This window comes from Thalassophryne amazonica, chromosome 12 (genome assembly GCF_902500255.1).
Source record: "Thalassophryne amazonica chromosome 12, fThaAma1.1, whole genome shotgun sequence".
NCBI lineage: Eukaryota > Metazoa > Chordata > Actinopteri > Batrachoidiformes > Batrachoididae > Thalassophryne > Thalassophryne amazonica.
Genome location: NC_047114.1, coordinates 44,160,051 through 44,178,139, shown reverse-complemented (window position 1 = coordinate 44,178,139; position 18,089 = coordinate 44,160,051). Strand labels below are relative to the sequence as shown.

Sequence of the window (18,089 nt, the reverse complement as noted above, 5' to 3'; positions counted from 1 at the left end):
GTCAACCAATCAGTGTTAGTGGAGGCACATACCCATAATCCTTTGCCATCTGTCTTTGCTTCAGAATTAGTGCATTATTCAACATTAAAAGATATGTTATATTTTAACTTTGTACAAATGACAGAATTGACATTAAAGGAGTTATTCTATCAGTATTAATTTTATTTATACACCAAACCATAAGTCAGCACTGCTTTATTTTCCAAGACATCCGCCTGACAGCAGCGCTGTTACTGAGTAGAGAGTGAAGCTTTGCTGTTCCTCTCAACTGCTTTGCTGCTTGGAAGCTATGTAGTAAACATGAGCTTCCAGCAGTGGGCAGCACGCATAAAGACAAAAGTGCCGACTCATTTTTTGGGTCTGTTGTCGCCTTTGATGCTCCCAGAAGCGATTGTGGAGTTAAAACTCAAAATCAGCTTGTTAGTAGTCGCAAGTGTACTGGAGACAATACTGGAATTTATAGGTTATCGGTTATCTGTAGCTCCCGATAAATTTTTGGGTGGTTTATCAGTTTAGCTTTATAAAAGATAACTTTTCAGTTAGCTGATTTTCTGTTATTGAAGCTAATTTTTTGGTTAGCTGTGCCCACCACTGATATATACACACACAGTATATCTGGCCTGGTGAGGATTTTCATTAGCCCGGTGAGTTGCCAGTTGTATAATACTGCAGGAGAAAAAAGCAGTACTTAAAGTGGTTGTGCTTTTTTTTGGTTGTCTGTAATCCAGAATTATGCTTGTATGTTTCCTCTTTGGGTGTGACTTCTTTTAATCCCATATGCTTGACCAACTTTTGAGTACTACTCTGTTTCCACCATCATGATTTTTTTTGAAAGCTGGAGCCAGCATTGCGGTGTGCTGATGTGGCAGTCAGCTGAAACGGCAATCAACTGAAGCGATATGTTTTAATTTATCACGGTGTAGTTATGCGATGTCATCTTCTACAAGCCACCCCAGCTGTGACTTGCGAACACAGATATCTGAACAACTCCACGTCACAGGGGAACATGCCCCCCTTTGTCTGTAGACTGCTGTGGGGGAAAAAATAAAAACCACACACCATAAAACAACACCGCAGTTTCTAATATTTAATCCACCTTATCGAATGGCCTATACAAGTATGAGCCTTCTGTTCCTCTGTATATGAGCCATAGTCATAATGAAATGATTGAAGCAGTACACTCTTATCATGTTCAGATCTGCTGGCCCAGCATGTCCAGCTGGTCCTACGTGGCCAAGTCACTGACATGCCGAAGGGCGTCATGTGGACCATAGCTCACACGTGGCTGACGTGACATTCGGATCACCAGCTGATTGTACACATTATCTGATGGTCTGCTTTACCTGGCACAGCCTGTCGAGGTGCGCGCTGTGTGGCTGCTGCAGCCGTCGCAAAGGTGATATATGTTTTATGTATTTCCACGTAAGGACAGCAGGCACACACACACACCTCACGGCGTGTAGTTGTAAAGTCATGTTCTGCAAAACACTGTATGTGTTCTCCAGCTGTGACATCCAGCTCCAAAGATCTCAACAGCAGTGGCTTGCATAGACACATCTGTTTGTTCAGCCCACAGAACAAAGTGTCACTCTCATTTTCTTTGCTCTGTGATTATTTATTTTAGTTATTTGTTATGTAATTGTGCATGTATGTTATTGTAGTAAATAGTTATATACTTGTCCTGGCTGTGATATTTGATTTTAATGTAACACGTCGTGTGCACCGAGCCATTTCCAGCTGTCAGTGTGTGGCTGGGAAGCAATTAGCTGAGAGGCGCTTTGCCATGCTGTATGCGCTCAGACATGGCTGGCTGGTTCCCATGTGGTCATGTCCGTACATACATATCAGCATTTCGTGCACGTGTACTCTGGCATGCCACGTGTATGTTGCTAGGTTATGCCACACTCGTGGGGCACTTAGACACTTTTCACAGACAGCTTGAATGTGGTCGCCTGTTGTCTACTATCGTGTCAGTAGCACGAATAGCCCCACCTTTTCTAAATGCCCGGTGAGCGGTGTTAGATGTTTGTGTGTGGCACCTGAAATTTGGCCAATACCTGCTGAGAGAGGGGTCGAATGGGCACTCGCAGGGCACTCGCTGTCCTTCGGCCGCTTGTGTGCGCGAATGGTTGTGATGACAGCTGTACGAGGCGTTTGAGGCGGCTCTGATTTTTCACAAGTGGCATGCAATTCCTCCTTCGTGCGCCAGTCGGCTTCAATCATGTTATATGTGAAGGGGCCCTAAAGAATCTTCACAGCACACTCTTGCATAATGGGAAGCAATAATCCAGCCTCTGTGTGACCAGTGCTCAGAATATGTACCCTCTTGATGGTAATGTGTGCCCAGACACTATCCCACATAAATTGGCACCATGTGTTTTAGATCATGCCTCACAGAACCTCAAGAAGGCGCTCCTGGTGTCCAATTATTGATGAATGCCAAGATTCAGCTCCATTGCATTTAAAATTTCTTATTAAATCTGTATGCCTTCTAGTGTGTAGTAGATCGGGAATGTTCAACTCAGCATTATTTACCCCTTATTATATATATATATATATATATATATATATATATATATATATATTATTTAGTCATAGGCAATAAATAAGTAAAATAAGACAAAGTAACATTTTTATCCCCCGCTGGCCGAAGGCCCAAAGGGGGATTCTGTTGTGGCAATTTCTGTCTGTCTGGCCGTCTCTCCCTCACAAAAAGGGTGCCTGCATTCTGAAACCAACTCCTCTCACATTTTTAGAGGAATTTTGTGAAACCTGGTTCAAGTCCTTGACATGTTATCAGAATGTAGCAAGCACTTGTACCAAAGCAGTATTTGCCGGCAGGGGATATTGTGCTCTCAGAGCACTCTTGTTAAAAATGCTTCAAAGCATACGAGTTATGAATACGTGATAAATATAATCATATAATTAAAATGTTACATGAAGTGTTTATATGGTACATTGTAATGAAAACAAATTGAAACGAAAAATCCAATGGCGTTGACCCTGCACACTTAAGACGTGTTTGCAGGAAGAATGGGACAAAATGACGCCTGAAACGCTTCATCCCTTGCAATCATCAATGCCAAAATATCTTTTAAGTATTGTGAGAGGAAATGGTGACATTGCAAAGTGGTAAATGCTTTGGTGTCCCAACTTTTTTGGAATGTGTTGCAGGTCTTAAATGAAGGAATGGGTGAATATTAACAAATGAAATTAAGTTGACCACAAAAAAAAAAGTATCTTCATATGGTCTGCAATGAACTAGAAGTCAAATTGTGTTGCCATGATACTCGAATTTCAAATTTCAGACAGGTACCGAAGTATATACTTGCCAAGCTTTATAATTGGAAAAAATACCCTTTGATATATATACCTACAGCTGATGTTCAGTCATCTGGTGAGGATGTCCCCTGGTCGTCTACCAAGGGACGTCTTCTAGACATGTCCAACTGGAGGCCTCAAGGTACAACCAGGAGGGATTATATTTCCTAGCTGGTTTGGGAATACCTTGAGATCCACCGGGAAGAGTTAGACTTGGCTGAGAATGGGGAAGTATGGATGAGCTGCTTGGTCTACTACCACCCTGACACAGAAAAAATAAGTGGCAGAAAATGAATGAATACATATCCTGTATGTATTGGCGATCTTGGCACTGTGTACTCTCACCCCTGTTGCTTCCATTTGTTTTCTGAAATGTCAAGTAGAACAGCACATGTAACTTTCTTCTAGCTTGGCTTAACAAGACATTTGTAGTGTGTTGTCACAGTCAAATGCAGTATGTGGAGCGGAAATGTGTCCAGCATATTGGACTAACATTGAATTCATCTGATTTGGGTTTTAAGGTTGCAGAACAGTTAGTTGGATAGTTTCCTCAGTAATTCCTTGTGTTTTATCATCTTTTCTTTCATCCAGGTCAAAACAGGAAAAGATCTGTTCCTGAGATTAGAAGAGCAAGGTCTAAACACACACAACTTTATTTCAGAGCTACTGCGCGTTATCCGTCGAGCAGACCTTTACAGTATCCTGGAGACAGATAGTCGGACACCAGAGGAAACACACGTTCATCCCACTTTGTCAAATTACAGGTAAAAGCAGTAAATGTACCTCACTGTGGAAGGATGATACAAATTGTACTGTTACTTTCATTCAATCTTTGTCCCTTCTGATATTCTTTTTGTTTCTGTCAGAATGATGCTGTATGAAATATATCAGGACATGACTCACGAGAATTTTGAAAAGATGAAGTTTTTACTGTCCAATCGGCTTGGCCGAAGACCGTTGGAAGCATGCACTGTAAGCAAATATGCACACAACTTGCCCAAACCAACAAAACTGATGCAAAGAGAAAAGTCCCAAACAAATGTAACAGTGAAACAGTATATAGGCAGCAAAACTAACAAAGGTGGCCTATGTTGTTAAGGTTAGGATCACGATCCGGATCCAGGAATTTTTTAAAGGTGACAGAGAGAGGTTGAATGGGGCATTAATCCTTGTTCTGTGATGTGATATGTAGCCCCCAAAAAATTGGTTGGGTCTGTAATGGCTCAGAACCTTCCTAAAAGGCTCTCTAAAACAGCTATGTTACTATGCTGAGTTTAGAATGCGTCGTTTGCCCTTAATGACGTCGTTTCAGAGCTTATTTGGCAACCTCATTATGAAATGCATATAGGTAGGTGTTGGCGCTGATCGGTTGCCGTTGTTTGATTGGCTGCCCTTGCTCTCACTGAAAAGAAAGCGCGGAGGATCAGCTGTTTTTTACAGCAGATGCGGAGCGGCTCGGAGAAAAAAAAAGCATAAAAATGTCTTTGTAAAGCTCACTGCCGTTACCGGCATCACTGGTAGTTGTTGGCGCTCTTTTTTTCTTCTGGGCGAGAAGGTTCTTATAAACAGACACATGCAGAACACAATGCGCGTGCTCTCCCTTCGCGGCGCCGCGACCGGCTGCTTGATGAGGACGTAAAAAAAAAAAAAAACATGCAAAATTGGACTAAAAAAAATCCGCAAAACTTCATTTGTTTTGTTTTAGTTCGGTTACTGTGACTTCCAAAGGTTATGCATTGAAATAAGCAAGCTGCCTTTTGCAGGCTTACTTGCTGCCAGCATAATAATGCAAATAGCTAGCTGTTAAGGGGTTAGCTCATTCCCTTTAGAGGAACAAACCAGAGCTAACATGCCATTCTAACGTGCAATTCTTACAACAGGAATATAGCGCAACACAAATTTAAAACAAAAGAAAATGTGATACTTACAGGCTGTACTGATTGCTAGGGTTGATTTTGTCGCAAAGTCGGAACTGACCCTCTACTGAGTATTAAATGCCGACTGAAGCCAGCTCGAAATTGAGCAAGGTTGGTGAAACAGTCCTCCGTGAAATGCGCAGAGCAAAGAAATAATCGGCGGTTGTATGTCCTGGGAATGCGGTTAAAAATGAATAAAAGCCATTGATCGTGTACATTGCTTTCCGTGGGAAGAATATGGAAAGATCCTAGTCCGCTATGACAGCCTGGGAAGGCACACCTGTAGCTCGCCATTGCTCCGCTTCCAGTGGTAGGACTGGGTGGGCACAACCTTATGAATAATTAATTTCGAAGGGGCATGTGTGAAAGGGAGTGGGTGTGTGTGTGGGGGGGGGCTATTGGTGAAAATGTGACGCAATGTTTCCCTCAAACACGAATTGGCCTATTTTCTGGCGGCAATTCAAAAAAGGAGAAATACTGGAAACAGAGGTTCTGAAACTTGCTGGTACTTTGTGTGTTTTCCCCACAGCGGGGAGACTCTGAACTAACAACAAAAACATGAAAAAGATGATTTTGATTCTCTATCCCCTTTAAAGGATTCTTCAACATTGCGGGATAGGGGGAATTTTGACATTCTAGTTTCTAACTCCACAAAAACAAGGCAGAAAGGCTTGAAAAAAATTAGGGTGTAACATAGTCAAATGTTCTATCAAACAATCGGATCTGGATTCTGGATCTGGTGATCCAGAATATTCAAAAATATAGGGAAAATAGAAAATGTGTCAGTGTGAGGTGACAAATGAAGCTAGAGATGCACAACTAACACCAAATTGTAGCTGAATCTGTAATGATTCAGTAAGGTGTCATCAGATTTGATGTAGCTTCAAATGTTATGGAGCTAGATCCCGAAGAAAACTGCCATTACCGAAAAATCGTTTTTATACAATAACTTTTGAACTAATAAAGACATAAAAGTGATTCCAAGTTCTAGTGGTATGTTTTCATGGTCAAGGATGTCAAATATAAAGGAAAGAAAAGTGTATGTATCATAGTTTTGTTTGTAACACTGAATTGTTGAATAGATCACTGTGCCAAGGAGGGAATCTCTTTAGGATCAGTAACCCTATGGCCTTGTGTAGCAATTAAATGAACAACAATTAAAAAATAGTTTTGTTTCAGAATTTACTGTTATTTATTTAGAGACGTGTTTCATAAATGTTAAAAAATTCATATATTTGCAGTTTAGTTGAATAATAGATTGAATTTTGTCTCTTATTTGTTTTTGTCTATAAGCACATGCAATATCAGTATCAGTGCTCAGATGACAGTAGCTTCTGGGAAAGTTGCAAGTTGCAATAAACTGTGGTGCCAAGCGCTAAGGATACATGCTATCCAGTCACAGCAGATGAAACTTTTTTTTACTAGCAATCATCATTGTTAGACTTTTTTAGGTTCAGTGATTCCACGGCGTGTAGATGTTATGGTGTCAGTGACCCCATGGCCTTGGCGGAGGTTTGCACTCTCCGAGTGCTTCTAGTTATTTCTGTGTTTCTTAAATTCCTGTAAAGCACTTTGTGATTTTCTCTTGAAAGGTGCTATACAAATAAACTTTACTTACTTATTACTTACACTCAACAAAAATATAAACGCAACACTTTTGGTTTTGCTCCCATTTTGTATGAGATGAACTCAAAGATCTAAAACTTTTTCCACACACACAATATCACCATTTCCCTCAAATATTGTTCACAAACCAGTCTAAATCTGTGATAGTGAGCACTTCTCCTTTGCTGAGATAATCCATCCCACCTCACAGGTGTACCATACCAAGATGCTGATTAGACACCATGATTAGTGCACAGGTGTGCCTTAGACTGTCCACAATAAAAGGCCACTCTGAAAGGTGCAGTTTTGTTTTATTGGGGGGGGATACCAGTCAGTATCTGGTGTGACCACCATTTGCCTCATGCAGTGCAACACATCTTCGCATAGAGTTGATCAGGTTGTCAATTATGGCCTGTGGAATGTTGGTCCACTCCTCTTCAATGGCTGTGCGAAGTTGGGCCTCAGGATCTCGTCACAGTATCTCTGTGCATTCAAAATGCCATCAATAAAATGCACCTGTGTTGCCCATACCATAACCCCACCGCCACCATGGGCCACTCGATCCACAACATTGACATCAGAAAACCGCTCACCCACACGACGCCACACACACTGTCTGCCATCTGCCCCGAACAGTGTGAACCGGGATTCATCCGTGAAGAGAACACCTCTCCAACGTGCCAAACGCCAGCGAATGTGAGCATTTGCCCACTCAAGTTGGTTACGACGACGAACTGGAGTCAGGTCGAGACTCCGATGAGGACGACGAGCATGCAGATGAGCTTCCTTGAGACGGTTTCTGACAGTTTGTGCAGAAATTCTTTGGTTATGCAAACCGATTGTTTCAGCAGCTGTCCGAGTGGCTGGTCTCAGACGATCTTGGAGGTGAACATGCTGGATGTGGAGGTCCTGGGCTGGTGTGGTTACACGTGGTCTGCGGTTGTGAGGCTGGTTGGATGTACTGCCAAATTCTCTGAAACCCCTTTGGAGACGGCTTATGGTAGAGAAATGAACATTCAATACACAAGCAACAGCTCTGGTTGACATTCCTGCTGTCAGCAGCCAATTGCACGCTCCCTCAAATCTTGCGACATCTGTGGCATTGTGCTGTGTGATAAAACTGCACCTTTCAGAGTGGCCTTTTATTGTGGGCAGTCTAAGGCACACCTGTGCACTAATCATGGTGTCTAATCAGCATCTTGATATGGCACACCTGTGAGGTGGGATGGATTATCTCAGCAAAGGAGAAGTGCTATCACAGATTTAGACTGGTTTGTGAATAATATTTGAGGGAAATGGTGATATTGTGTATGTGGAAAAAGTTTTAGATCTTTGAGTTCATCTCATACAAAATGGGAGCAAAACCAAAAGTGTTGCGTTTATATTTTTGTTGAGTGTACTTACTTACTTACAGACCGCATTGGATGTGTTCTCTGAAATGGAGAAGACTTCTTATTTGTCAGATAAAAAGCTGGATGACCTACATACAATCCTGCTGCAGTGTGACCAACAGCTGGCACTGACAGTACAGCACTACAGAGAAGGTGTTACACACGCGCACACACACACACACATACTATGCATAGCTGTTTATAGAGGTTATTACCATTTAAATAACTGCATCCTTTTTTTTAATCACAGAACTATATTGTTGTAATCAATAAATGTCATTTGAAGTATTTGTCCTCTTTCTAGGTTTTACCGAACAGCATCAGGCCACATCAGCATCTCATTCCAAAGTGGTAGACCAGGTGTGTGTGTGTGTGTGTGTGTGTGTGTGTGTGTGTGTGTGTGTGTGTGTGTGTGTGTTACCAGTGATCCATTTACTGACCGCTACTTTTTTTGTCACAGACATACAACCACCCTGAACCCGCCCACGTTCCGTTTCCAGCAACTGAGTCCACTCGTAAGTGTCTCGCTGTCTCAAACATTCTCAGGTCATTTTCACAGTGTTATAATGAAGTCACATTTACTTTTGAAACATTTATTTCACAAGAATTCAAGAAAAAAAACACGGAGGAACAATCTGGAAAGACTGTTCAACTACACCCTAACCTTAACAACATAGGCCAAATATCTTTAGGTTGCAAAGTTGTTTATATTCATCTCCCCAGTTGCCCTGGTATGGCGTAACTGCACCATTGGTTGGAAGTCCCTTTGTCTGCTCCCTTGTTTGCGTGTTGATTTTGGCACAAGTTTTATAACCGGATGCCCTTCCTGACACAACTCCACATTACAAGGAGAAATGGGCAGGTGTGAGGTTTGAAATGGGAACCTTCCACTGAAACCAAGCACACCATCCACTTGTTTGATTGGTTCAGCATTTCTTCCTTCCCTGACAAGTTTTTCCACTCACTCTAAACTTTCTTACTACTGCTTGATTATAGTTTTAGCTGTAGTTTAGATTAAATTAAATCTGCGGTTTAAATTCTGCGCTATACCTTTTTCCGTAGCATTTCATTTGTATTCTACCAATTTCAGTTAGTAATTTTATTTTCTTTATTTATTTATTGCAATAGAACAGCAACATGCAGGTACATGGTGCCATCTTGTGGCCATATATGATAATGCAGTATGTGTTTGATATTTTAAAAAAAATTTTTTGTCATATAAGTCGCTTTGAAGTGTATGTTGCGAGACTTGCCACAAAAAGCGGGACTTATAGTCCATTAAATACTGTAATTATATTCTACATTTGATTTGAAGTTTCTGCATTGCACACAGAATACGCTGCACCAAGGGTGACCCTGAACAGTTTGGATTGGTGTAGTATTAATTTAGAACACAAACACGGTCATGGGCTAAGCAGCTACATAATGTAATTGTGCAGTCACTGAACACAGGATATAGTAAATATGAAGTTTCTTATGGGACAAGTGAAGCAAGTGATTTTTTTTTTTCCTCTACTTTTTTCAGCTCAGAGTGAAAATATTTTTTATGATGCTCAACCGGACACGCAACTCTCCCCTATTTATGATCAGGTATACATTTTACAAAACTGTAATTTTGTGTGTTAATTTTTCACAATTTGAATGCATGCTATAATTTTGTAATTTCTGTATGTAATTCTAATTTATAGAAGGAATACTACTCTCTGACTCACAATCCTCGTGGTGTGTGTATGATCTTCAACAATGAAACATTTGTGACCTTGTCCAAACGACGAGGAAGTGACGAGGATGCAAGTATGTGCACCTGTATTTTTGATAACCACATTGACTGATGAGTTGTAAATTAATGGAAAAGCTGACTGAGTGAGGAAAAACATAAGCAGGGTTTGATATAATTTCTGTAAGAAATAGACCAGCGGACCAGTAACCTATGACATTCACTCACCCCAGCCTTTTATCAACTAGACTGATTAATACTTTCACGAATTATTTAGTAAGTAAGATAATAATACAGTATGGTGTGTGTGTGTGTGTGTGTGTGTGTGTGTGTGTCTGTCTCAAGGAGGGGGAATAAATTTATTTTCAACATGACCAGTTGAACCAGTCAGGCATATGTTGGACTAGACCGAACCCATGTTCAACTCAGGAATGTCAAACCCTGTCAAAGGGGCCTGTCTTGAAAATGTGTGGAGCTCAGTTTATGTTTGGAGCATTTCCAACGATTTCTTGTTTATGCACTGCATAATGTGACTGCAACATAGTGCCTAAAGGGGTTTGATTTATCCCCTTAATTAGTCATGGGCATGTTTTAAGAATAACAGAAAATAAGTCAATCAGTGTGTCATCTGTCATCCTCTTTAAAGCTAGGGTAGGTAACTCTGTTCAGAAACACTTTTTGTTATACTGGGTGAAATGGTTTGTTTATCCTAACAGTCGTCAATACATTATGTATTCAGAAAAAGGAACAAAAAAAATCAGACGTCTGTAGCAGCTGTAGGATCGATAAAACTCCAACCAGTATAAGCTCTGCGGTCTGCTCTCAAAAAAACAATCAGATGCCTTCATGTCTAGTTCTTCCTGCTCGCGTCACCAGGCTCAACGCCCCCCTCTGTCCCTCCCTCCTCCACACCTGCACACTCATCTCGTTTCACCGAAGAAGTTCACTTCAGTACAATGGCAGAGGGAATACAGCCGAAACTACCACTTCCACCAGATTGTGCCATGTTGGATTAATCATTTTCTCTGCAAATTGGCCGTTGAAAATGGCTGTAATCACTTCCTGAATCACAGAGGACCGCTCCAGCTTCAGCCGTTTGCGTGCACGCCTAACAAGTTGCAGAAAGCATTTTGGGCTGTCTAAAAAGGTTATGTTTACATTTTCATAGCAACAGTTGTGTGTTCTTTCTTGTGTGCGGCTGTTAAATATGTTTATAATAGATTAAAAATCTTGCGCTCTGATGCGATCCACTGACATCACTACTTGCTCTGTTCAGTTCTTTACTCCACTTGATGAGCTGCAATGTTCAAAAAATCTTTCACGTAAATATGTTGTGCTTTGTGGTGCGATCTGTGGTGGTGTGATTTGGATATAACCCTGATTAAAGATGTAATTAATTTAATTTTAAAACCATTAGTTCACATTTTTAATTTGTCATTAATCACAGGTACTGTTCAAACAATATGAAGATTGCCAAGGTCATACCACTGTTTAAATCTGGCGATAAGCATCATTTCACCAACTATAGACCAGTATCTTTATTACCACAATTTTCAAAAATTTTAGAAAAACTGTATTGCAATAGACTGGATAAATTTATTGATAAACATAAATTGTTACATGATAGTCAAAACAGTTTCAGGCAAAATAGATCCACAGCACTTGCCTTAATGGATTCTATTGACAAAATAACACATTGCATTGATGAAAAGAAAATAATTGCAGGGCTGTTTGTGGATATAAAAAAAAGTATTTGACACCATAAATCATGATATATTATTGGGTAAGGTAGAGAGGTATTGGATGGGGGGGGTGGCATTACAATGGGTAAGGAACTACTTAGGAAATAGGAAACAGTTTGCGAAGCTGGATGATTTCTGTTCTTCGTGTGTGGACATGATGTGCGTTATCCCACAGGGGGCAGTATTGGGCCCTAAGTTATTACCTCCGCCAAGGAGGTTATGTTTTCGGTGAGTTTGTCTGTCTGTCTGTCTGATTGACTGACTGTCAGCAGGATAACTCAAAACGTTTTGAACGGATTTTGATGAAATTTTGTGGAGTGGTTGGAAATGACAAGAGGAACAAGTCATTAAATTTTAGTGGCGATCTGGATCCAGGAATTTTTTTAAAGGATTCTTCACCATTGCGGGATAGGGGGAATTTTGACATTCTAGTTTCTAACTCCACAAAAACAAGGCAGAAAGGCTTGAAAAAAACTAGGGTGTAACATAGTCAAATGTTCTATCAAACAACAAAGTTTGGTGATGATCGGATCCGGATTCCGGATCTGGTGATCCAGAATATGCAAAAATATAGGGAAAATAGAAAATGTGTCAGTGTGAGGTGACAAATGAAGCTAGAGATGCACACCTAACACCAAATTGTAGCTGAATCTGTACTGATTCAGTAAGGTGTCATCAGATTTGATGTAGCTTCAAATGGTATGGAGCTAGATCCAGAAGAAAACCGCCATTACCGAAAAATCGTTTTTATACAATAACTTTTGAACTAATAAAGACATAAAAGTGATTCCAAGTTCTAGTGGTATGTTTTCATGGTCAAGGATGTCAAATATAAAGGAAAGAAAAGTGTATGTATCATATTTTTGGTTGTAACACTGAATTGTTGAATAGATCACTGTGGCAAGGAGGGAATCTCTTTAGGGTCAGTGACCCTGTGGCCTTGTGTAGCACATGCAACACTTAAAAAATAGTTCTATTTTAGAATTTACTGTTATTTATTTAGAGAAGTGTTTCATAAATGTTAAAAAAATTCATATATTTGCAGTTTAGTTGAATAATAAATTGAATTTTGTCTCATTTGTTTTTGTCTATAAGCACATGCAATATCAAAATCAGTGCTCAGATGACAGTAGCTTCTGGGAAAGGTGCAAGTTGCAATAAACTGTGAAGCCAAGCGCTAAGGATACATGCTATCCAGTCACAGCAGATGAAACTTTTGTTACTACTGCACTGTAAAAAAAAATAGTTGAGAATACTTCAAATTTGCAGGCAACAGTCTGCACTAGGGATGGGTATTGATAAGATTTTATCGATATCGATGCCATTATCGATTCTGCTTATCGATCCGATTCCTTATCGATTCCTCGTGAATTTTGTACTAAAAGTAGGCTTTACAGGTTTTCTATGTATTTCATTGAGTCTTAAAGTAAATAAATATGAAATTGGTCACTGTATCCTTGATCTCTGGACATAAATAAAAATAAACAAAACGGTGTTTCACTTTGAAGTTATTAATTCAGACTGGACTCTATCGTTCTAACTTGACTCGTCAGAGAGCCGCGCAGCGTTTGGAGCTGTGTGAACAGAACGGAGGATGATTCTCGTTTCTTTCTCGCAACAAGACAGGAGTCCCAGTTAGTAACTTTAATACGCACAAACGTGACACGATTGACACATTCAGGGATGAAAGTGGTGAAAAACAAAAAAAGCTGAAACCCAAAATTACCCCCCAACACCACCTGCACGAAAATGTTTGAATTCTAGAAGCTCTGAAATGCAATCTAGGACTATTCCAGACAATAAACTGGAGTGAGTGCAGCATCCATTTAGGTGAGAAAAAAAAAAAAACTTTCCTTATTCAAATTCATTCCAGTAGTATTCTGCTCTTATAGCAGGGCAGATATGTGACAAAATATGAAAGAATTGTGCATTTTGGGTTAAAAGCATGAAACTTTGCATAAAAATTTATACAAAAAAATATTAGGATGGGAGCCAAGCTGAATTTGGATATTTATGGCAGCCATATTGGATTCCAATATGGTGGCCATTTTGGTATATTAATAGAGTATTCTGTTACATATACCTTTACTTAACTATATTTTTTGTAAGTATTACACTGGTATCAGTAGTGCAGGATACTAAATCTATATTGAGAAATTAATTTAGGGTTCCTATAGGCCAATATAATTGTTGACAGTCATATCAAATTTCAGTATGTCTGCCATTACAAAGCACTAAATTGAGTACTACAATATAAGAAATTCATATACTATGCTGGTTCAAAACTGAACTTCCTAAATTTAAGAGTCAATAATTATGTTTCACACCGTCCTATATAATGATTGGGTGAGAGAAATAAAATAATTAAATAATTACTATGTCTTATTAGTCCATATTTCCCTGCAAATTTATGTTTTTGCATTATTTCATATCTCTATTCAAATCAAAGAGACAATGTGTCTTTCCCCTAAATATATATGGCAATGTAAGTCTTGACAAACCTAACTAAATACATCACAGTGTGATCATTTCCCTCAATTCCTGTAATTATTCCTAATAAATAAATAAATAAATACTGTGGGGTTAGCAACTTCTGGAGAGAATACAGTATAATGTGGTTACTTCAACACACCAAGAGGGCTGCCTATCAGGCTGGTCATATCTGGGGCCAGTCACTTATCCTGAATCCAGAAATAGCATCTCCAAGTGACTGGCAGCAAAATACATCAGGATCATGGCAACCCTTGTGGTCCATGTTGCCAGAAGCAAGTAGAATCTGCCAAGAACTACTGAAATGTGGCTGCAACAAAGGTTGCCAAAAGAACTGCAGATGCAAAGGGGCCCACCTTAAGTGCACTGCACTGTGCAACTGCCATGGCGAGTGCCCACAGCCTTAATTAACTGATTAATTATATACTATTAATGAAGACAGATATATTATTATTACTAGGCAAATATTATTAGGATAATGAAATACTGAAGAAATGCAGTGAAATTTAAGATTTTTATAAAAGTGACAGGTTTTAACAGCACAGCAGAATCATTAGTTAACTGACAACTTCTGGTGCTTTGGTGCTGAGGCATATAGTGTTGTATAGTATTTTTGCATATACTGTACTTTTCCACTGGGATGCCATTTTGAAATTTGATATGGGCACTGCAAACCAGCCAAAAACAAAATCTTAAACTAATTAAATGTTGTAAATCAAAGTATTAACATTGCTCTCTCTTCTAAATTATGACAGCTCTCAATACATGTTCCCTGTGATGCATTATAATGAAAATAGCGATTATAATGGAGACCAGTTTAAAAAATTCAAAATGGCCGCCGCAAAAATAAAATTTCAGCTTGGCTCCCATTCTGATAATTTTTGGTATATTTTTTCCTAACTTCATGCAAAATTTCATGCTTTTAACCCAAAGTGCACAATTATTTCACATATCTGCCCTGCTATTACTAGGATGCAGCAGTTTTCTAGTTTGGCAGATAGTTCTGGAGGAAATCGCTGAAGAAATTAACACATTAAAAATATAGTTTGACCGAAACAAACTGTCATTAAACTTAAATAAGACAGGGGTGAAATGGAGGTGTAAGAGTCAGTAGGTGTTCACAGGAAACGCTTATTTATTTCTGTATGTATGTATGTATTTATTTATTTATGTTCATTGTTAGTTGCTTTTGTATTTTCTGTTGTGTTTCTATTCAGGTTCTTTTTGTCTCTTTCTCTAAAATTGTATATAATAATCATTAGATTATTAATATATAAACAAAAATAAATTTAAGAAATATTACAATTTGAAAACAAATGCACCCGAACGTGACAGCTGCAACTGCGTAATGCTAACTTTTAACATTGAAAATACCATAGACATGCTAATGCGTTAGCATCGCTCCCGTTTTTAAGTTATAAAATACATCTATCAACTGTTTCAGAAGACCATAACAGGTCGGTTTAACATAGAAAAGGTAAATAATACTCACAGACGTATGCTCTTTAGGGTTTTAGCGGGGGAAAATTAAGCGAAAGAAAGTATAAACGAAGCAACAGATCGAAGCATTGCTTCAATCTGCGAACCACTGCTTCGATTGGTTCAAGGTTCAGAGCAAAGCCGCGCAGCAGAAAAGTTGATCACGGACCCGCTGCAGGGTCTGTAATCAATGTAGAGAAATTATAATTTTCCTGACAAACACCCCCCAAAACAACGGTCACTCTGAAGGACCGATAACAGAATTGTTAAGCACAAAGCTTATTGTTGTCGGTGGATCGAATCATTTCTTAACGATACCAGAAAGGAACCAGTTCTCGATACCCATCCCTAGTCTGCACTAAGACTTTTATGTTGTGCCGATGATGAACTATATACTATAACATATATTTCATCATCGGCACAACATAAAAGTCTTAGTGCAGACTGTTGCCTGCAAATTTGAAATTCTCAACTATTTTTTTTTTTTACAGTGTGCGCAAACATCATTGTTAGACTTTTTTAGGTTCAATGATTCCACAGCATGTAGATGTTATGGCGTCATTGACCCCATGGCCTTGGCGGAGGTTTGCACTCTCTGAGTGCTTCTAGTTTATTTTATACTTATATCAATGACCTGTGTAATGTATCTCATGTTTTCAAATCAGTCTTATTTGCTGATGACACATTTGTTTAGTCAAATCACAACTTAAGAAAGTTAATCAATCACATTGAGATAGAATTTGGTAAGTTAGGACAGTGGTTTACAGAAAATAAATTATCATTAAATCTGAACAAAACAAAAATCATGTTTTTTTTAAATTGTAAAGAGACAGAAGAGGTCAAACTTAAAATACAAGGTGTTGAAATTGAAAGAGTAAAAGAAAATAAATTTCTTGGAGTCATAATTGATGAGAAACTAAATTGGAAGAGTCATATAAAACATATACAAAAAAAAGTCTCAAAAGGTCTGGCAGTTTTATATAAAGCAAGATATAAGTTAAATAAAAAAATCACTAAAAACCTTATACTGTTCACTAATATTACCATATTTTAATTACTGTGCTGAGGTTTGGGGCAATAATTACAAAACTGCTCTAAAACCACTAATCAGTTTGCTAAAAAAAAAGGCCAATAAGAATAATCAATGATGCTGGATACAGAGACCACACAAATCCATTATTCATTGAAACAAAAATATTAAAAATGCAGAGACCACACAAATCCATTATTCATTGAAACAAAAATATTAAAAATGCAGGATTTCATAGAGTTTCAAACTCTTCAGATATTGTTTAAAGCTAAAAATAAACAATTACCTGTAAATATTCAGTCTGTTTAGCGAAAGGGAAAATCAGTATAATCTGAGAGGATTGTATTGTTTTCAAATTCAAAAATTTCGTACAACATTTAAAAGATTTTGTTTCTGTGAGTGGAGTAAAAACTTAAACAATGCAATCAGTTTAAAAAAATTTTTAAAGAAAATATTTTTTCCAAGTATTCTAGCGAAGAGATTTAAAGGTTGAGCGTTCACAGCTGAAACTTTGAAGCAGCTTTTGAAGGAAGCTGAAAGATGTTTTTGTCACTTAAGGATAGATTTGTAAAGAGGGGTGGGGTTATAAAAGTGATTCACTTCTTCCCACTCCTATTCAGACATGCATTTTTTTTGTTGATATTCTTTTTTCTGTATTGTTTTGTATTGGAAAAATAAGGTGAATGTGATGTTTTGATGACAGATCCGATGTTCAATGTCTGTGTCTGTCTGAATAAATTAATTCATTCATTCAAATTGTAATGCAGATCTGTACTAACTTGGTTGTGGTGACCCTAAACAAATGAGAGCAGCCAAACGATAACCGCACTTCTTTATATAACATGATGTGCATTTTCCTAGATTTCAGTGTTTTGGTATACCTCTCTTTTTTGTCACCCAGAGGCGCTGGAAAAGGTTTTCTCCTGGCTTGGCTTCACAATACAGATGCACAAAAACCTGACTGCAAAGGCCATGCGGCATCAATTAGAAGAGCTGGGTAAACGCAAGTTTTCGAATGATGATGCCTTGGTGAGCAGTGTCACACAAGTCTATTACTACTGCATATAATTTAGTCATTAATTCTGTTCACTCTGATCAGGTTTGGGGGCATGCTACAGAGATGGAATGCTTTTCTTTTCTTTTGCAATTTTTGTTTATGATTCAACAGAACAAACAGTGTCTTCAAGAACTAGACACAACAAAACATACACAACAGCTCTTATGAACATATAGCATAATACAGGAGGCGGTAGGGCAAACTTACCTTGTACAGGAGTCACATTTATAAATGTCCTTCAAGTACACAACAGTCCTTTTAATAGGGTGGAGGAGAGGTCCGGATCAATATAGTCCAAAAGTGGGTGCCACACTCCATAATACTTCACATAATGCAGCACA

The 18,089-nt window shown here is 38.7% G+C and overlaps 1 protein-coding gene across 2 annotated transcripts in view; it reads left to right on the top strand.

Annotated features, from left to right (window-relative positions):
* casp8 (caspase 8, apoptosis-related cysteine peptidase) overlaps positions 1 to 18,089 on the top strand; it is a 59,236-nt gene that overhangs the window by 29,624 nt on the left and 11,523 nt on the right. For both annotated transcript variants that reach the window (XM_034183651.1, XM_034183650.1), the window contains exons 3-10: positions 3,913 to 4,085; positions 4,188 to 4,293; positions 8,257 to 8,386; positions 8,538 to 8,593; positions 8,694 to 8,748; positions 9,759 to 9,823; positions 9,922 to 10,027; positions 17,593 to 17,720. In XM_034183651.1, coding sequence (XP_034039542.1) covers positions 3,913 to 4,085; positions 4,188 to 4,293; positions 8,257 to 8,386; positions 8,538 to 8,593; positions 8,694 to 8,748; positions 9,759 to 9,823; positions 9,922 to 10,027; positions 17,593 to 17,720 — 819 coding nt within the window. The remainder of the gene's footprint in view (positions 1 to 3,912; positions 4,086 to 4,187; positions 4,294 to 8,256; positions 8,387 to 8,537; positions 8,594 to 8,693; positions 8,749 to 9,758; positions 9,824 to 9,921; positions 10,028 to 17,592; positions 17,721 to 18,089) is intronic.